Raw genomic sequence first — 18,951 nt, 5'->3', positions numbered from 1 at the left:
TACAATCGGTGTAAGTCGAATTAACACAAATATTGGAATGAAACGTGTAGAGATTGGGTGAGACAGAGAGAATCTAGTTGCGAATCGAATCACGATCCTCATCAGTGTTTCCAAGTTGGGAACCAGTGCCAGAAGTCAATCGGGACGCCGGACGATCCGACGGCGACATCTCGTTTGTCAGTGCTGAGCCACGGAATTCATCTGAAATTTTTCGAATTATTCAATTTGAAAAAAAATTAAAAATTGTATCAAGCAGCCAGTGGTGGGCGAGAATGAAGATCGTCTTCGATTGGCAGAGGAAAATTTCGCCACCACCGGAAAATTTCTCTGCGTCTCTCGCGGTCGGCAGTGGTGCCGCGCGCTCTCTCGCCTAATTTTTTCCGCCGGTGGACCGCCGGCAAATTTCAATCGGCGCCCACCTCTGCAAGCAGATATTATCTCGACACAGTTCTTACAACTGCGCTCCACCGAAATCCCCTTGAAAAATTTCCCTTTTTCTCTGAGTGTCTCAATCTCGAACACTATTTTCTTAGATTTCGGTAGAGCGCGGTTGTAAGAGCCTTGCCGTACTAATACTGAAATTTCTCAATTTTTTAACTTTTTCAGGTGAAAATCTCGAAATTTGTACTTTTTTTTGGGGATAAATGATTGAGAAATGTGTTTTTTGCACTTAAAAAGTCAATGAATTACAAAATTCAAAGTTTTTGAATCGAAAACGGTGAAAATGGAAATTTTTGGATAAAAATCAGATTTTCCAGTATGGAATTGCCAAAAAACACATATTTCTTACTATAAACTGATGGAGAATTGAATTATTAAACTTGAAAACGTTAGAAATTGAAAGATTTCAACATCTTCTAACAAAAATTGAATAGAATTTAAAAAATTCCAAACTTTTTGGATTGTCAGCATGAATAAACTATTCTGAATTGATTCTCAATTCAAAATTTTGAAGAAAAACTGCTGAAATTTGATAATTTTCAGACAGAATTAGGTCTAACAAGGGAAGTACTCGAAGTGTCCTCTTTCAAACGACTCAAGAATTTGACCCCTGATACTTTCAAGTCCGTAGATTCCGAATCTGAAATAAAATTCTGCTAAATGCTTCTGTGAACCGAGTTATGAGCCGTCAAACTTTTCCTATGATTAAGCTATTTTTGCGTGACACGCGGTCTGCCGGAATGTCTACCCAAACATATCCCCCAGTTTTCCAACCATCGGTGGTGTAGGGGTTGTGGGCGCGTCTAGTAGTAGAAAGGCTGTGGGTTCGTTACCCTTGCAATGTAAATTTTTTTCAATTTTTTGTTTCATTTTTTGTGGCTCCATATCTGGCTCCCAGATGGGTTTTCAGTAGTTTTTTATGCACACGGTAAATATGTGATCAAAATGAAGCAATTTAGCAAATAAAAGCAAAAACTTTTTTTGGGTCCCAACTCCACTTTTCTCCACCAAGTAAGTGACTGCGAAAAATTTTCGAAAAATTTTTTGAAATTTTTTTTTAAATTTCATGTTGGATTTTCATTCCATACTGTCCTCATGTGTTCATATTCTACAAGTTTTGCACAATTACGCCAAGAGCTGGATAATGTGGTACATAAGCCACTGTGTTCTATCTACTGAAAGCCAGAAAAGTGAGTTTAGTATACAGGAAGAACAATTACACTACATGAGGACAGTATGGAATGAAAATCCAACATGAAATTAAAGAAAAAATTTCAAAAAATTTTTCGAAAATTTTTCGCAGTCACTTGGTGGAGAAAAGTGGAGTTGGGACCCAAAAAAAGTTGTTGCTTTTATTTGCTAAATTGCTTCATTTTGATCACATATTTACCGTGTGCATAAAAAAATTACTGAAAACCCATCTGGGAGCCAGATATAAAGCCACAAAAAATGAAACAAAAAATTGAAAAAAAATTTACATTGCAAGGGTAACGAACCCACAGCCTTTCTACTACTAGACGCGCCCACAACCCCTACACCACCGATGGTTGGAAAACTGGGGGATATGTTTGGGTAGACATTCCGGCAGACCGCGTGTCACGCAAAAATAGCTTAATCATAGGAAAAGTTTGACGGCTCATAACTCGGTTCACAGAAGCATTTAGCAGAATTTTATTTCAGATTCGGAATCTACGGACTTGAAAGTATCGGGGGTCAAATTCTTGAGTCGTTTGAAAGAGGACACTTCGAGTACTTCCCTTGTAAAACTGATTTTTTTTCGAATTTTCAGCTATGAAAAGCGAAAATCTTTTGAAATACGGGGATTCGAACCTCCCAATTGAAAAAAAATTGCCAATATCGGTACGTTTCTGAAGCAGAAACATCATTTTTAAGACAAACTACTGCTATGGTATACCTCTGACAAGACTAGAATTGCTTCCGAATCGTCTCGACTCTCGGTGTCCTCCCATCAATCCGGGTGTCCGACGCGCTGCCGTCTCTCGTTGTCTCATCAGTGACACATCTTTGGTGAGCGTCTCGTTGAGATCGGCCACCTCGTCGGCACGTCTTCTCTCCTCATTCACCTTCTTCACAAGACGATCCCGCTCCGCTTCGGCGTCCTCAAGTTGAGCACGGAGTTGACGGATTCTCGAGTTCTGACGTTCAGAAGCCTGACGGTTACTCTCACTCTGTCGTCTCTCCTCCTCCAGTTGCTGCATCACTTCCGCCATTTTCGTCTCCATTCTTCTCAGTGTTCGTCCCTGCCGCATCTTGTCTTGCTCCTCGAGCGATAGTTGCTGCTCCAAGTTCGCCACTTTCGCCTCGGCCACATTGATTTGAGTGCGGAGACGAGCGACGGCGGTGTCTGAAATTTTAAGGATTAGTCAGTCCTATCACATTGAGACGACGACGACTTTCAGATGAACATCATACTGGGAAATCGGACAGGCCCGTAACTCGCGTCAAAATGAATATTATGAACCAAAAATATACCAAAATGTAGCTCTCGGCGATTACAATGTCAGTGACCTGCTACGGGCCGGATGGCTATTAGGTAATGTGCCGCAGCCCGGGAAAAAGTGCAAAAAAGTCATTCTAGTCCGGCCCGCGGTATATTAACGAATAGCCAACCGGCTAGAAGTAGGTCGAACTCGTAGAGATCTACATTTTGGTATACTTTTCAGCTCATAACATTACGTTTGAAGTGAGTCACGCACCGACCACGATTAACATTCACTACTCACTTTCAGCATCCAACAACTGCTGCTTCAAGTCTCGATTCGCCCGTTCCAACGCGATTCGATCCGTCTCATTCCTCTCGCAAACGCTTCTCTCCATCGCCAAATCCGCCGTCATCTGTTCTAACTGTTGTTGTGCTTTTCGGACCTTCTCCTGTGCCACCTCGTTCGCCGACGCCTCCTCATCGAGTTGATCCTCCAAATCCATCACCTTCGCCTCTAGACGTCGCTTCTCGTCGGAACTGAATGCAGACGCGCGAAGTGTCGCCACCTCTTCAATCAACTCATCACGCTCCGCCTCCGCTTTACGTTTCGACGATGAGACCGCCTGGACGTCAGCGTTGAGCCGCTTGATCTCATCTTCCGACGCACGAGCTCTCTTCTCCGCATCCCGTTGTGCAGCCAACGCATCGTCCCGTGCAGCACGAGCCTCAACCACATCCATCTCAGCATCCTTATTTCCCAGCTGTGCCTTACGAAGTTGACGATTCAAATCCTCAATCTGTCGATAGGCGGCCTCGTTCTTCTCGGTCAACTCGCTGATCTGCAACTCGATTTTCTTCTTCGCAGCAACTGCGCTCTGTCGTGCACGTTGCTCCGCCTCCAATTCCTCGGTGAGCGTTCGAATCTTCGAAGAGAGTCCCTTCTTCCGATCCTCCTCGTCCTCTTCTCGAGCAGCCAGCTGTCTCTCGAACTCTGTTCTCATCGCTTGCATGTTCACTTCCACACGACTTCTCGCGTCTTCGGCAATCTGAAGTGCATCTTCCAGCTCGATGATTTGTTGCTCGGCTCTGTTTAACTCCTCGTCGAGACGACGTTTCGTCTTCTCCAACTCGTACGCATTCTTTCCCGCGTCGTCTTTCGTGGAGGCCTGAAATTGTACTCACAATTGTAGAAATTGCTCAAAATGCAGGGTCGGTGGCCTAGAAACCCACATTTTCGGATTCCTAGGCCACCAGCTCTAAAATATGGCAATATGGGGCTCAAAACTTCAGAAATCTCACGGAGAATTCGATTATGCTGTTGGTTTCTGAAGTTTGTGGCCGAGAATTTCGATATTTAGAGTTTCTAAGGCCACCCGTACCAATTCAGTCACCAACAGCATATTCTCCGTGAGATTTCTGAAGTTTTGAGCCCCATATTGCCGTATTTTGGAGCACACGAGGCTGAGAAAACCGGAAATTTGGGTTTCTATGCCACTGACGTCAAATTGCTCCAAAACATGATAATATGGAGCTCAAAAGTTCAGAAATCAAACGGAGAATTTGGATATGCTGTTGGATTTGCAGTCGGTGGCCTAGAAATCAAAATTTCCGGATTTCTAGGCCATCAACTTCAAAATGCTCCAAAACATGGCAATATGGGGCTCAAAACTTCGGAAATTTCACTGAGAATCTGAAGTTTCCTTACCAAATTATCAATCTCCAACTTGAGCGTCCTCTTCTCCTTCTCCAACTGCTCAACCAACTCCTTCTTCTCCGTCAACTCGTTCGCCAACACCAACGCCTTCGTCTCCGCATCGCGAAGCATCTGTTGTGCCATATCTCTCTCCTGTAGTGCCAACGCAGTGTTATTCCTCTCATCCGCCAGTTGCTGTTCGTGTTTCCGCTGCTTTCTCTCCATCTCCCGCGTCGCCGCCATCATATCCGTATACTCTTTCTGCACATCCTCCGCCTCTTGGATCGCCTTCTTCTTCGCCCGCTCCGCCTTATCTCTCGCCGCCTCTGCAGCGTCGGCTCGCTCCTTCTCCGCGATCAGCTCCTTCTCCTTCTTCTTACGCATCTCCTCCATCACCTCACGGTTCTCCTCATCCAACTTCTTCCGGGCGTCCGCGAGTTGAGTCTTCAACTCTCTCGCTTCCTTATCCAGCTTCTCCTGTGCAGCCAGCGCATCCTCTTTCGCCTCGATAGCCAACGCGAGCTCTTCTTCGAGTTGACGAATCTTATTGTTGAGGTTGGCACGGGTACGACGATCCTCTTCGGATGCCTCGGTGAGCTCTGAGAGTTGCATATCGAGAGATGCATTCTTTTTGAGCAGATTCGAGTTCAGCGTCTCCTCTGCGCTCTTCGCTTTTTGGATGTTCTCTAATTCGTTGTTCATCTGCAATACAAATAATGTTTCTACTATAACTGGTTTCTACATTTCGTTTTCCACAGTCTCCCAGACACTGCGCGAAAAAGAACTACAAGAAATGTGAAGTTCTTTTATTTCTTGCACTGAAAATCAAGAATTTTCAGGTTTTCAGACGTCGCAATGAATAGAAAAGTGTCCCATCCATCAGAATTGCGTGAAATCAAATTCTCCATTGAATGAGCCAAAAAACGTGATTTTCAGAAATTTCAGCCAATATACATTTTTCTGAAAATCGGTTTTTCTGTGTCAAAAAAGTCAATTTTTTTCCCAAAATTCACGTTTTTTGGCTCGTTCGATATAGAGAATTTAATTTTACACAATTGTGATGGGTGGGGACACGTTTTTCATTCATTGCGACGTCTGAAAACCTGAAAATTCTTGATTTTCACGGTTCTTTTTCTCCAATTTTCTCTCTCCAACTATACCTTTTGCAATTTGGCCATCAGATCATCCAAATTCGACGTCATCTCACGCATCTTGTGCTCCTTCTCCATCAACGCCGCCTCCGCTGCCTTCCGCTTTCGTTCAGCCTCTTGGCGAGCCGATGCCACGTTCGAGAGTTCGGCACGGATGTTCTCGGCGTCCGATTCGGCTGAGGAACGGGATTTGTCAGCCTGAAAATGAATGAGTTTATAGAGATAGGGGGAATCAAAGAATCATTAGAGAATCAATAGAAAAATGACCTAATTGTCACTTCAAAACTATGTGAAACGGGAGAGCGGTGACGCTATGGTCAAACAAAACAAAAAAAAGTGTCTTTGTGGAAACAACGGCGCACTGGTAATCAGTGTCCGCTCCTCGTTTTACGGACAATTATTACCGGAGACATTATGTCTTTTCTTCATTTTTTCAATACAAAGGGGAAAGAAATCATGGAGAAAGCATACATCTTCACAAAAATTCCAGAAAAATAACAGTTTTTGATCGGAAATCGTTTAAAATCTACAAAAATTCTGTGTTTTTTTGGATAAAACAGAAAAATATGTATCTTGGAGTGGAAAAATCCAATTTTTCGGTTTTTGAGTGTTTTTGATTTTAAAAATTGGGCAAAAATCGCTGAAAATCAACTTTTTGCAGTCCAAAAACTGTTTTTTAAACAGTTTTTAAGATAGAACGTGGCGATATATACAAAAAAGTGACGATTTTTAACAGAAAATCGCAAAAAATTGCACATTTCTGTCTAAAAATCAGTGTTTTTGAGTATTTCTAGAGGAAAAAACTTCAAAAACTGCGAAAAATTTTGATTTTTGAAGTTTCTTTTCTTCCTTTTTTCAATACAAGCGGAAAGAAAACATGAAGAAAGCGGTGGTAATTCGAGCATGAAGTCACTCTCTCTCTCTCCGGCCGGCCGGTGGGCTCCGCGAGCTCTTCCTCATAACTCCTCCCTACAGTTTTTCCCATCAGTGAGTAAATAGGCCGGAGGAGTAATAAGACAAAACGCAAACACAATTTACCGAAATTTTCTGACGTTTCAACTGATCAATCGTCTCCATGAGTTCCTCAATTTTCTTTTGACTTTGCACCTTCATCTCCTCGACCGTCTCCTCCGACGATTTGACAGTGTCTTCCAGTTGTTTCTGCAGTGTCGCGTACTCTTCGTCTCGTTTCGCTTTGAGTTGCGAGTGGAGCACCGTCTTATCGTTCGACTCCTCCAACTCTTGCTTGTACGACTCCAACTCTTCAGCCATATCGCGTCGAGCCTTCTCCGCCTTCTGACGTGCCGTCTTCTCCTTGTTCGCCTCCTCGACAGCGTCGTCGCACTGGGCACGAATCTCGCGGATCTCTCGTTCGAGTTGCTGCCGCGCGGCGAGCTCCTCATCGTTTTTGATAGAGATTTGTGACAATTCGGTCTCTCGACGCATGAGTTGAGCTGTCAGCTCTTCGGCTTTTCGGGTCTTCTCAAGGCACGCCTCTTGCTCTTCGCGAAGTTGAGTCTCGGCGGCGCGACGAGCAGTTTCAGCGTGGTGGCGTTGTTGTTTCTCTCTGGAAAAATTAAATGATTTTAGCACCAAAAATCGCAGAAAACTCTCTCACTTTTCAAGCTCATCCGTCGCCTCGGCAATCGCAGATTCCAGACGAGCCTTTGCTTTCACCAACTGCTTCGATCTCTCGGTTTCATCGATGAGACGAGATGAGAGGTCCTCGCATCGCTCTTCCAGAGCCTTCTTCTCTTTTGTGAGCTGAAATTCATATATGATTGAAAAGTCTGCAAAATTCCTTTTTAAAAAATGATCTAAATTCCTGAAAAATTGACCTGAATTCCTCAAAAATGGCCTAAATTCCCTAGAAAATGACCAAATTTCCTTTAAAAATGACCTAAATTCCTTAAAAATGACAGGAATTCTTTTAAAAATAACCAAAATTCCCTAGAAAATTACCTAAATTCTTTAAAAAATGACCTAAATTCCTTTAAAAATGACCAAAATTGTCTAAAAATGACCTAAATTCCTTTAAAAATGACCAAAATTGTCTAAAAATGGCCTAAATTTCTTTAAAAATGACGGAAATTCCTTGAAAAATGACCTCAATTGTTTGAAAATGGACGGAATTCTTTAAAAATGACAAAAATTTCTCAAAAAATGAACCTTATTCCCCGAATCCTCCAACTCGACACCCTGCGCCTCGAGCTCCTTCAATCTCGACTCAATCGAATTCTTCTCGAGCAGCAACTTCTGACGACTGCGTTCCTCGTCTTCCAGATTCTCCTCAAGATGCTTGACCATTTCAGTCAATCGACGCGTCTCTACCTCGGCCTTCTTCGCCTTTTGCTCTTCCGACTCGAGACGTTTCGACATGTCATCCAACATTCCTTCCAGCTCTATTTTACGAGCAGCAATACGGGATCGCTCCTCGAACATTTCAGCTCGTTCCGACGATTCCGCGTCGAGTCGTGTCTTGAGAACGAGTCTCTCCTCATCCATTTTCTCCATCTGTTGCTTGCAGTCGGCGATGAAGACCTCCGAGCGACGAAGTCTCTCAGAAGTCACTTTCAGCTCTTCCTCCTTCTCCGCAATCAACTCATCCTTATTGGTGACTTCGAGAAGTGGCTTCACCTTCGTCAGCAGTCTCCACCACTGCCATTCTCTCAGTCTCATCCAGGCGAGTCCGTTTCTTTGGAGAATCTTGATGGCCACCTCTTGTTCACGTCTCTTCACCATCACACGTCGTCCGAGCCATCCACGGCATTGAGCTTGGAATGAGACTATGAGATCCGACAACTTCTGATCACGCATCTCCTCGAATTCCGCGACGACAGCGGCACGGAAGAAGATCTTCGATTGTCCGATACGAAACAGGTTGCTATCGAGCTCAAGGTACTGAACGATACGACGGACCGCCTCCTTTCCATCCATAAATCCTGCAGGATTCACATCCGGCGCCAGCAGTTTCTCATAACGATGACGGAACTCTTGGAACGGGAGACGTGTCGGGAACCCTTGACGACAGATTCGAATTCCTTCGAGCACTCCATTACATCTGAGCTGATCGAGGACGAGATGCGCGTTGAGCACGCCGTGTTTCTTCTCGTGATTCGGAATGATACAACGGACAAAATGGGGGTTGGTGTTGTTGAGAGTGCTCATGAGACGAGTGAGTTGCTCTTTGTAGAGTTGAGATACGGTACGGAACATTCCCTTCTTCGGCATTCGTGATCCGAATACTCCAGTGTCGGAGGCACTGTCAGCCGCCGAGAGACTACACACATCGGCAATATCCTTCCACATGTCGACAATGATCGACTCCTTCGACGCCTTGAGCAAATCAATCACATTCTCATTCAACGGATCCATATTCTTCACTCTCCATCCGTCCGCCTGATAGTCGACACGTCCAGCATAATGAACGACGGCAAAGTCACTACGAGAACGAATCTCCGGGACGACGTACTTCGGATGTTGATTGTGCGTATCGTTGAGACGTGTGACGAACGAGAGATCACTTCCTTGTGGGAACAAGCAAACGTCGTCGAGTGTCGACATGATTCCCATCGGTTTGTCGATCAAATCGATAGTCGGTTGAAGATTGAGCCCGAAATCGACGAATTTCCACTCGAGACCCTCGTCGAGATACTCTTGTTGCTCGCGAACGAACATCGTGTTGTTGAATAGTTGTTGGAGTTTCTCATTGGTGTAGTTGATGCAGAGTTGTTCGAATGAGTTGGTATCGAAGATCTCGAATCCAGCGATATCGAGAATTCCAATGAAGCTGACCGACTGTTGACGAGTACGATCCAACGACTTGTTGAGACGATGGACGAGCCATCTGAAGAGTCGTTCGTAGGACGCCTTGGCGATGGCTCCGACAGAGAAGTTGACTTGATCGACACTCTGCGCACGATGCACCAAATCTCGTTGAACCTTGATCTTCGGCTTCAAGAACGCACGCATCAGTTCGGTGACGTTGACTCCGAGGAGTGAAGCAATCTTCTGCGCGACGGCGTCATTCAGAAGAACCGCCTGGTCGTTGTTCTTGTTCTCTTGAGAGAATTCAAGATTTCCGAACAACATGACGGCAGAGACGACGCGCAGAATTCCAGCAATCTCGTCGTCGTTGAGTCCCATTATTGACATCGCGGTGAGTGTCTCCTTCATCTCTGCTCCATCGTCGACTCCCGCCAGTTTACTGTCTCCATTTGACATGAATTTATACTTGGAGAGACTGTCTTCAAGCAGGAATTGTTCTGAAATTATGGAATTGATTGGAGATTTCGGTAATTTCTATACTTTCAGATCGGACCGACGCGTAACTCGCGTCAAAATGAATATTATGAGCTGAAAAATATACCAAAATGTAGTTCTTGGCGAGTTCTACGTCTATGACATACTACAGGCCGGATGGCGGATCGTTAATGTGCCGCGGGCCGGACTAGAATGGCCATTTTCGCGTTTTTGATATTTTTCCCGGCTCGCGGTATATTAACGACTAGCCATCCGGCCCGTAGTAAATCACAGACCTAGAACTCGCCGAGATCTACATTTTGGTATATTTTTCAGCTCATAAACATCGAAAAATCAGTGAGAATTAGCTTTTTTCTGAGAAAAACTGAATTTTGGCTAAAAATCTTTTTTTTTTCTGAGCAAACATTTTTTTCTGAGAATTTCTGAGCTTTTTAACTATAAAAACTGCTGAAAAAAAGTGATTTTAAGCGTGAAAATCACCGTTTTTTCAGCTTAAATAAACACATTTTGCCGTTTTTGGGCAGTGTTTGAAATTTCTTTAGAAAGAGTGGGCGGAGCTTAGGGAAAGCGTGCTGAAACCTCAAATTTGAATGGTTTTCCGTCGCAAAAGATTGAAAATATCGAGTTTGAAGCGAGTAACACGGCGGCCCAAGTGTGAAAAGAAGAAGAATTACCCAAGGCCACAGACATAGAACTCGCCGAGATCTACATTTTAGTATATTTGTCAGCTCTTAAAATTGAGTTTTAAAAGAGTTACGCGCCGGTCCGTGTCGGCCCGGTTTGCAAGTATGGAAAAAATTCCGGAATTCCGAACAACTATGGCCGGAATCTAGTAGCGCTCGAAATGGGACGTCCCGCGCGTCCCGGATTTTCATAAAACAGTTAAAAATAAACGTATATTCTTAAACTTTGAGAATCCCAGCTATGTCTTCAGATGCTCTGAAAGTTTCACTATTCTCCGATAAAAACTGACAGTTTTCCAAAATTCCCGAAAAAAAGTGGGACTTTCGAGTGCTAGGATCTTCATTTCGGTAGATTTTTCACCCCATAATATGGTGTTTTAAGCGAGTTATGCGCCCGCTTCCGCCGGAATACCAATTTCAACATTTTCCAGCCCTACCTCTCTGCGCTTTCGACAATCCTTTCAACAACTGATAGAAGATATGGAATGATCTCTCGTTGGCCGACTGTTTGAGGACTCGTGACTTCTCAAGCAGATAGAATTCGATATTGGCTCCAGAAATGCATCCAGTACTGTCGAAATGGACACGAATGAACTTTCCGAAACGACTGGAATTATCGTTTTTCACCGTCTTACTGTTACCGAACGCCTCGAGAATTGGATTCGCTTGTAGGAGTTGCTCTTCGAGTTGTCCCATAACTCTGTTCGTCGACGCGTCCAAGTCAACTGACGTCTTCCGATTCTTGACCATCGTCCGGTTGGCGACGTACGCCAAGTACTGGATCACTTTCTTCGTGTTCTCCGTCTTTCCAGCACCAGATTCTCCACTGAAAATTTGAAAAATTTGAGAAGTTTTGCATACATGATTGGAAAAGTCTGCAATTTCAGAGAAAAAACTCTTTTCGATCTCGTCGACTATTGGAAAAGCAATTTCATGACCTAAATTCCATAAAAATGACCTAAATTCCATAAAAATGACCTAAATTTCTTAAAAATGACAGAAATTCCTTCAAAAATGACATAAATTCCTTGAAAAATTACCTAAATTTCTTTAAAATGACCTAAATTTCTTTAAAAATGACGAAAATTCCTTGAAAAATGACCTAAATTCTTTAAAAACGACATAAATTCTTTTAAAAAATGACCAAAATTCCTTCAAAAATGACCTAAATTCCTTCAAAAATGACCTAACTTCCTTCAAAAATTACCAAAATTCCTTTAAAAATTCCTTTAAAAATGACAGAAATTCTTCAAAAAACTATCTAAATTCTTTAAAAACTACCCAAATTCCTTTAAAAATGACCAAAATTCCTTCAAAAATGACAGAAATTCTTCAAAAAACTATCTAAATTCTTTAAAAACTACCCAAATTCCTTTAAAAATGACCAAAATTCCTTCAAAAATGACATAAATTCCTTTAAAAACGACCAAAATTCCTCAAAAAACTATCTAAATTCTTTAAAAACTACCCAAATTCCTCAAAAAACTATCTAAATTCTTTAAAAACTACCTAAATTACTTAAAAATTGACCAAAATTCCTTCAAAAATGACAGAAATTCCTTAAAAATTACCAAAATTCCTTTAAAAAATGACCAAAATAATAATAATTTTTCGACATAAAAGTCTGCAATTTCAGACAACAAAAAAACAACACCTACGTGCACAGAATCGACTGATCATCGCGCTCCTGCAACATACTACGATACGCCTCGTCTGCCACGGCGAATATATGGGGCGGCATCTCCTTTCGCTTCTTGCATTTGAACTGTTCGGCAATCGTATCCGTGTAGATTGGGATGCGTTTGTACGGATTGATTACGACACAGAACAGGCCGGAATATGTCTGGAAATTTGGGGATTTTTGGGGTTAAAAATTGTGAGTTTTTCGAGGAAAAACTTTTTAAATTGTCGCAAAAGTCCGAAAAAATCTCTTTTTCATGACAAAAAAAGAGACCTAGACATGGGGGACGGTCTGCATATTTTAATATTCCTCGCCTGGCTATTTAAAGGCAATCAAGTGACGAAAATCGCTGGGTGTTTCAGCCAATGAAATGCATACATCTCTTCAGGGTGGAATCCTTTCCAGTAATCGCGCTCTATCGAAACCGCGAGAAAAATGTGTGTGCGAAATTGAGAGACCCAGAGAGGGAATTTCGGTGGAGCGCAGTTGTAAGAACTGTGTGCCGACGTTTTGGTATATACGCTCCACCGAAATGTCCCGTTTTCTCTGAGTCTCTCAATTTCGCACACAATTTTTTCGCGGTTTCGGTAGAGCGCGGTTGTAAGACGCGTGCCCATCCGAAACGTATACATTCCAAGTGATGGCGCGGCGGGTACGTTCTCTCCAGGAATGTCAGCTCGTTCACTTTTCGAGAAACTCCGCCTCTCAGCCATCACTAAAAAGTTCTCGTCACTCGAACCGGTTCCCCCTATTGCAAGATGGTAGTTTACGTTGCGGTGCGATAAGAAATGCACGTGCAAAGCAACTACACTTCTTAGGCTTAGGTAAGCGTCATTTTGGCTCAAAACACCAAATAACGACAACCGGTTTGACGAGGATTTGATTGGTAAAAAAACGACATTTACACCTAAAAATCGCTAAAAATCTTCTTTTTTTTTGCATTCGTTTAACCTAAAAATCGACAATTCTCACTGGATTCCACTGGTAATTGCATTGCGTGTTTTTAAAATTTCCAATAAATTTTTCTTGAGGGTAATTCAGGGGAAAATAGTGAAAAAATTACGCTTTTCTATCAAAATTAAGCCAAAATCGGATCAAAATCAAGAAATAAAAGCAGAAAGGTAAAATGTGACATTTTTCCAGCGTAAATCTGGTCACTTTCGCTATTTTTTTTCTGAAAATCTCAAAAAATCACAAATTTCTGAAGCGGACCTGTGAATTTCAGACAAGAAAACCATTCTTTTCCGAATTTTCTGGGTTTGAAGCACTCCACTCTCCACAGCATCGGAAAGTGCATAGGCAGCCAGAGCGAAGTGGCAATTCAGGGAAAAAATAGTGAAAAAATGACGATTTTTCATCAAAATTGGGCCAAAATCAATCAAATTTTGACCAAATCTCATGAATTTTGAAGTTTTACGTGGAATTCCGAATTTTTGAAAAAAAAAATAGAAAATTCTCTCCAATTTTTCAAAGTTTCAAAACCAGGAAAAAACGCGGTTCAGACATTGATTTTTCACGAAAAAAAGAAGAAAATCTTAATATTTTTGTGTCTTATATGGTATTTGACTTGAATTATTGAAAATTACTGAAATTTTCAAAAAATCGCCAAAAAATTCCAAATTTTTCAGTTTAGTTGTCGTTTTCACAAATGATCTTTAAATCGAAAATGTTTCAGTTTCTCACAAATTTTGTGCCGGTGAATCCGTTTTCTGATTAAAAAATGGACAATTTTCGGATCAAAACCCAAAATTTTGATAAAAAAATTCTGAACCTCTACTTCGCACTGAAAATGAGAGATCTGGAATTTCAGCTTGAAAATTTAAAAAAACATCCCGTTTTTGTATGAATTTCTAGATGAAAATAGCAAAAAATGCAACTTTTAAGCTCCAAAACTGGATTTTTTATGTTTAAAAACATGATTTCTATCGAAAAAATCACTAGAAATGGCATCTGGGGGCTGAAAATCGTCAAGTTCGACGCTAAAATCATAAAAATTGTCGATTTTCTCGATATATTTCAGACTTTTAGCGATTTTCAAGCAAGAAATATAGTTATTTTTCGATTTTCCAGGTATTTCAGACACCGGAACCCACAAAATAGAGATTCGAAAAGTAGCGTTGCTTCAAATTGTCAATTTTTCAGACAATTTTTGAAAAAAAAAATAATAGAAAATGCTCTTGGAGAACCTAGAAAAGTACTCTTTTTCCAAAATTTTCAGTTCAAAACCGGAAAAAACCTATCGGAAATCTTTAAAAACGCGTTTCAGGTAGTGATATTAAGGATAAAATCAAAGAAATTGTCGATTTTTTTTCGGATTTTTAGCGATTTTCAGGCGAAAAACATCGTAATTTTTCGATTTTCCAATGGAAATTTGCCATTCTTGTTTCAGACAGTTTCAGACACCCACATAATAGAGATTCGAAAAGTAGCGTTGCTTCAAATTGTGCAAAACCGACGCCTCGTTGAGACACGTCAACATCGACATATCCTCGCATTTGTCGTATTTCGGTGGATTCGGTTTCTGGCAATCATCAGAAGAGACACGTTGCTTCTCGCCAGTTTCCATCAGTTCCACGTCGATTGTGCCGTCTGAATGGGCGGTGCCGGTGATGGCGCCGAGTGCGAATCCGTCTTTTTCACTTGGCACCCATATCAACTTCTTCTTCGCCCAATCCGCCGAAATCGACGGATTCAGAAAGTCTGTCTTGGCCTGGAATATAGGGGGAAAATATGCAGTTATAGAGTGAAAAATGAGCAATTTTAGACATTTTTGCAGTAATTTCTGAGAAAAAATGGTAAAATTCTGTATATTTAAACTCAAAAATCGCGGCTGAAAGCTGAAAATTCATCTTTTTGCAGAAATTTTAAAGAAAATGCGGTTCATTAAAAGCGCATTTTCGGTGATCGAGTACGATTTTAAACTGCATCTTCCCATAAATTACTGCAAAAATTATGAATTTTCAGCTTCCAGCCGTAATTTTCGAGTCTAAAATGCCGAATTGTTCTATTTTTTCTCAAAAATTTCTGCAAAAACGTCTGAAAACTTCACATTATTGAGTGGAACAGTAATTTTTTAGAAAAAATGGTAAAATTCGGCATTTTTCGACTCAAAAATCACGGTTGGAAGTTGAAAATACACCGATTTTGCAGTAATTTATGGGAAAATGCCGTTTAAAATCGAATTTGTTCACAAGAAAATGCAATTTTAAGCCATTTTTAGACTCAAAAATCACTGAAAAGCCATATTAGCAGCACATCTTCTTACAACTGCGCCCCACCGCAAACGAGAGAGTACCTGCGAGAGAGACGCAGAGTTTTTATTTTTCTCCCGCCGCCCTAGATTTTCAGTTTTTGACATATTTTCGCTATTTTTTCATAACAATTTACAAAAAATTCTAAGAAAAACAGTGAAAACAGGTCAAAAACTGTGAAAATTTGTGTCGGCGCGAGAAAAAAAGGAAAAAACTCTGCGTCTCTCTTGCAGATACTCTCTCGTTTGCGGTGGGGCGCAGCTGTAAGAGGAGTGAACTGCTAATAGACGGGATTTTCTCAAAAAAATACAGCCCAAATGTCTGAAAATGCCCATTTAAAACTTATTTTGTGGTTTTGCAGTGTTTTTTGGGCCTAAAAATGGCTTGAAAATGAAGTTTCTTGTGATCAAATTCGATTTTAAACGGCATTTTCTCAGAAATTACTGCAAAACTACCGAAAAAATCTCGTTTCTATACCCAATTTACTCACTCTCAACTGGTCAATCTCATCATTTTTCGTTCGAGATGTCATCATTACCTTTCGAGCGAGTTGCTATATACAATTTGCTGAAAACAAAGGGAATTTGGGGAAAAATTGCAAAATTACAAGGTTTATGAAAAAAAAACGGAAAATCTGAGTGAAAAAAGTTTCGTTGTGAAAATGCGCGGAAAATCGAAATTTTGGGTGAAATATTTTGAAATTTTTCAGTTAAAAAATCAATTTTTTGGCATAAAATGCAAAAAAGTTATAAAAAAAACGGAAATTATGAGCGAAAAAACAAGTTTCCAGTTAGATGTGCAGGGTACCGTAAGCTTAAGTTGGGAAAAATGCGCGGAAATTTGAAATTTTGGGTTAAAAAATCTTGATTTCAGTCTGGAAAACTGAATTTTTCACTGAAAACTCAATTTTCGGTTTAGAAATCTTGATTTCCGCCTGGAAAAGTGATTTTTTGACCGAAAACACAACATTTTCGGTTTAAAAATCTCGATTTCAAGCTATAAATCTAAATTTTTCATTGAAAAACTCAATTTTCAGTTCAAAAATCACGATTTCGGTCTGGAAAACTGAATTTTTAACTGAAAAATACAAGATTTTGGGTTGAAAAGTCTTGATTTCAGCCAAAAAACCCAGTTTTTTCACATAAAATACAAAATTTTCGGTTCAAAATTCTCTTTTTCACATGAAATTCCACATTTCCAATGTTTTTACAGTGGCTATCCCTAAAACTATACGGAATCGCCTCCCGATTCACAAAGTTGCATAATAATACGTTAATTCGATTATGGATTCGAATTTCTAACAAAAAAAGCGCGCCAAATCTCCCAGCGATCACAAGAAAAAGATGAAAAAGAAAACGAAGGTGAGCCCCATTCACTCCCAAAACTCTTTCTGATCACAAGATTCGATTTTTTCCCATTTTTTCCCATTTTTTCCCAATTTCCAACGCCCCCACTATATCAAATCAATTAAAAACGAAGACACAAAATGATTCAGATCGTTTAGATACCTACCTTATTTCAGCCTACGCACTAGTTTTGAGAAAGTTTTCTATGGAAAAAATGTCTGGAATTCGGATTTTGGGGAAAAATGACACGTGGAATTAGAGAATTGGGGGGGGGGGGATGTCACGGGGATATGGACGGTATTTCTGGGGGGACACGGTGGAATTTTTGCAAAAAATTCAAGATTTTGAATTTTGGCGCCATAAAAGCAGGCCACTTTCTTACAACACCGCTCTACCGAAACCGGTGAATTTTGTGTGCGATGGAGCGCGGTTGTAAAAACTGTGCTGAGCTAATAATTAGAAAAAATCCATATAGCGCTCGAAATATTTCTTTATTAGAGAGATTTTTGGCTAGAAATTGCCTAAAAATGATTAAAAAATCTGTAAAAACCTCCGAAAATTGAGCTGAAACTGGCGCGCCTTCAGCGCGTTTTTAAAATGGGAAAATCGGAGATTTTTGGCTGGAAATGGGATAAAACCAGATCCGTAACGGTCAAGCTACAAAAACTGATGAGAAAGTATTATAAAAACTTGAAAATTTGCTCGTAATATCAGTTTTTCTCATACTTGCAACGGGCCGGGCCGGGCCGGGCCGGACCGATTTGAGAATTTTCACCGGCCCGGCCCGGTCGGCCCGGGTCACAGTACAAAAATTTGAAAATTTGAATTTTTTTGAAAATTTTTTGATTTTTTCGCAAAAAAGTCGAATTTTCGACTATGTTTTTACATATCGATAAAACTCAAGTGTACATAGGATTTTTGACGATTTTTGATGAAAATTTTAAATAATTTCGAAAAATTTTGTGAAAAAATTGTGCTCATTTTTTGACTCCGGGCCGACCGGGCCGGGCCGGGCCGGCAACTTTCTCTACCGGCCCGGGCCGATATTTTGCAAGTATGGTTTTTCTTCTAAAAAAATCGATTTTTCCCAGTTTTTCTTCATTTTTCCTCTAAAAACGTTTTCAAATCGTCAAATTTCGCAGTAAGTTTGGAAAAATATTACCTAAATCATGAAACATACGCCTAAATTCCAATAAATTTCGAGGAAAAACCCAAAAATCGACAGATGTTCTCTCACGAGAGAAAACCGAAGAGCAGCTGTACTGACCTATTCACCAGCTGTCTTTATAGTGGACATTTGGACAAAAAACGCATAAAAATGGTGTTTGAGCTTAAAAACGTCTAGAATTCAGTCAAAAATCTGTCAAAATGGATAGAAAACTGCGAAATTTCACTGGAAACTATCTCTATAACTACTTTGGAGAAAACACAATTCTAAATTTGCAATTTTGCAATCTGAACTGTGATTTTTTATGTTTCTTAATGATTATTCAACAGAAAACTCTGAAATTCTTCCAAAATACAGTTCATACGGCTCAGAATCTCTTTTTTTTTAAATTTCACTCCAAAATTTCAATCAATTCAAAACAGAAAACGCAGCTGTACTGACCTATTCACCAGCTGTCGATATTGTAATGATTTTTTGACATGAAAACGCAATTTTTCTAAAATTCCCGTCTAAATGGATGGAACACTGTAAAATTTGCAATTTTTCAATCAAAATTGTGATTTTTCAACAGAAAAGCCCCGAAATTCTTCGAAAATACAGCATTTTTTCTAAATTTCACTCCAAAATTTCAATCAATTCAAAACAGAAAGCGCAGCTGGTGTACTGACCGATGTTCCAGCTGTCTTCTCCATCTCTTTTCCCCTCCTCCAACCCGTCTCTTCCGCCCGTTTTGCATTGATAATGTGATGGGAACGTCTCCCCCGAAACGATTTCCGTGGGAACCCACTCCGATTTCGGTAATTTCGCAATATCTCGTTTAGTAAGGAAAAG

General features: G+C 40.7%; 1 protein-coding gene across 1 annotated transcript; it reads right to left on the bottom strand.

Moving 5' to 3' along the window:
* Positions 1-73: 73 nt before the first annotated feature.
* Positions 74-16,141, bottom strand: GCK72_000413 (uncharacterized protein; the record flags this gene model as incomplete). Its single annotated transcript, XM_053722478.1, has 12 exons — positions 74-201; positions 2,357-2,806; positions 3,186-4,050; positions 4,590-5,279; positions 5,738-5,926; positions 6,767-7,295; positions 7,347-7,492; positions 7,898-9,993; positions 11,112-11,500; positions 12,333-12,517; positions 14,763-15,065; positions 16,097-16,141. The coding sequence occupies 12 exons, from the start codon at positions 16,139-16,141 to the stop codon at positions 74-76; spliced, it is 6,015 nt and encodes a 2,004-aa protein (XP_053591123.1).
* Between the last annotated feature and the right edge of the window lie 2,810 nt (positions 16,142-18,951).

Source organism: Caenorhabditis remanei, chromosome I, assembly GCF_010183535.1.
Source record: "Caenorhabditis remanei strain PX506 chromosome I, whole genome shotgun sequence".
Classification (NCBI taxonomy): domain Eukaryota; kingdom Metazoa; phylum Nematoda; class Chromadorea; order Rhabditida; family Rhabditidae; genus Caenorhabditis; species Caenorhabditis remanei.
This window is presented reverse-complemented; position numbering and strand designations above follow the sequence as displayed.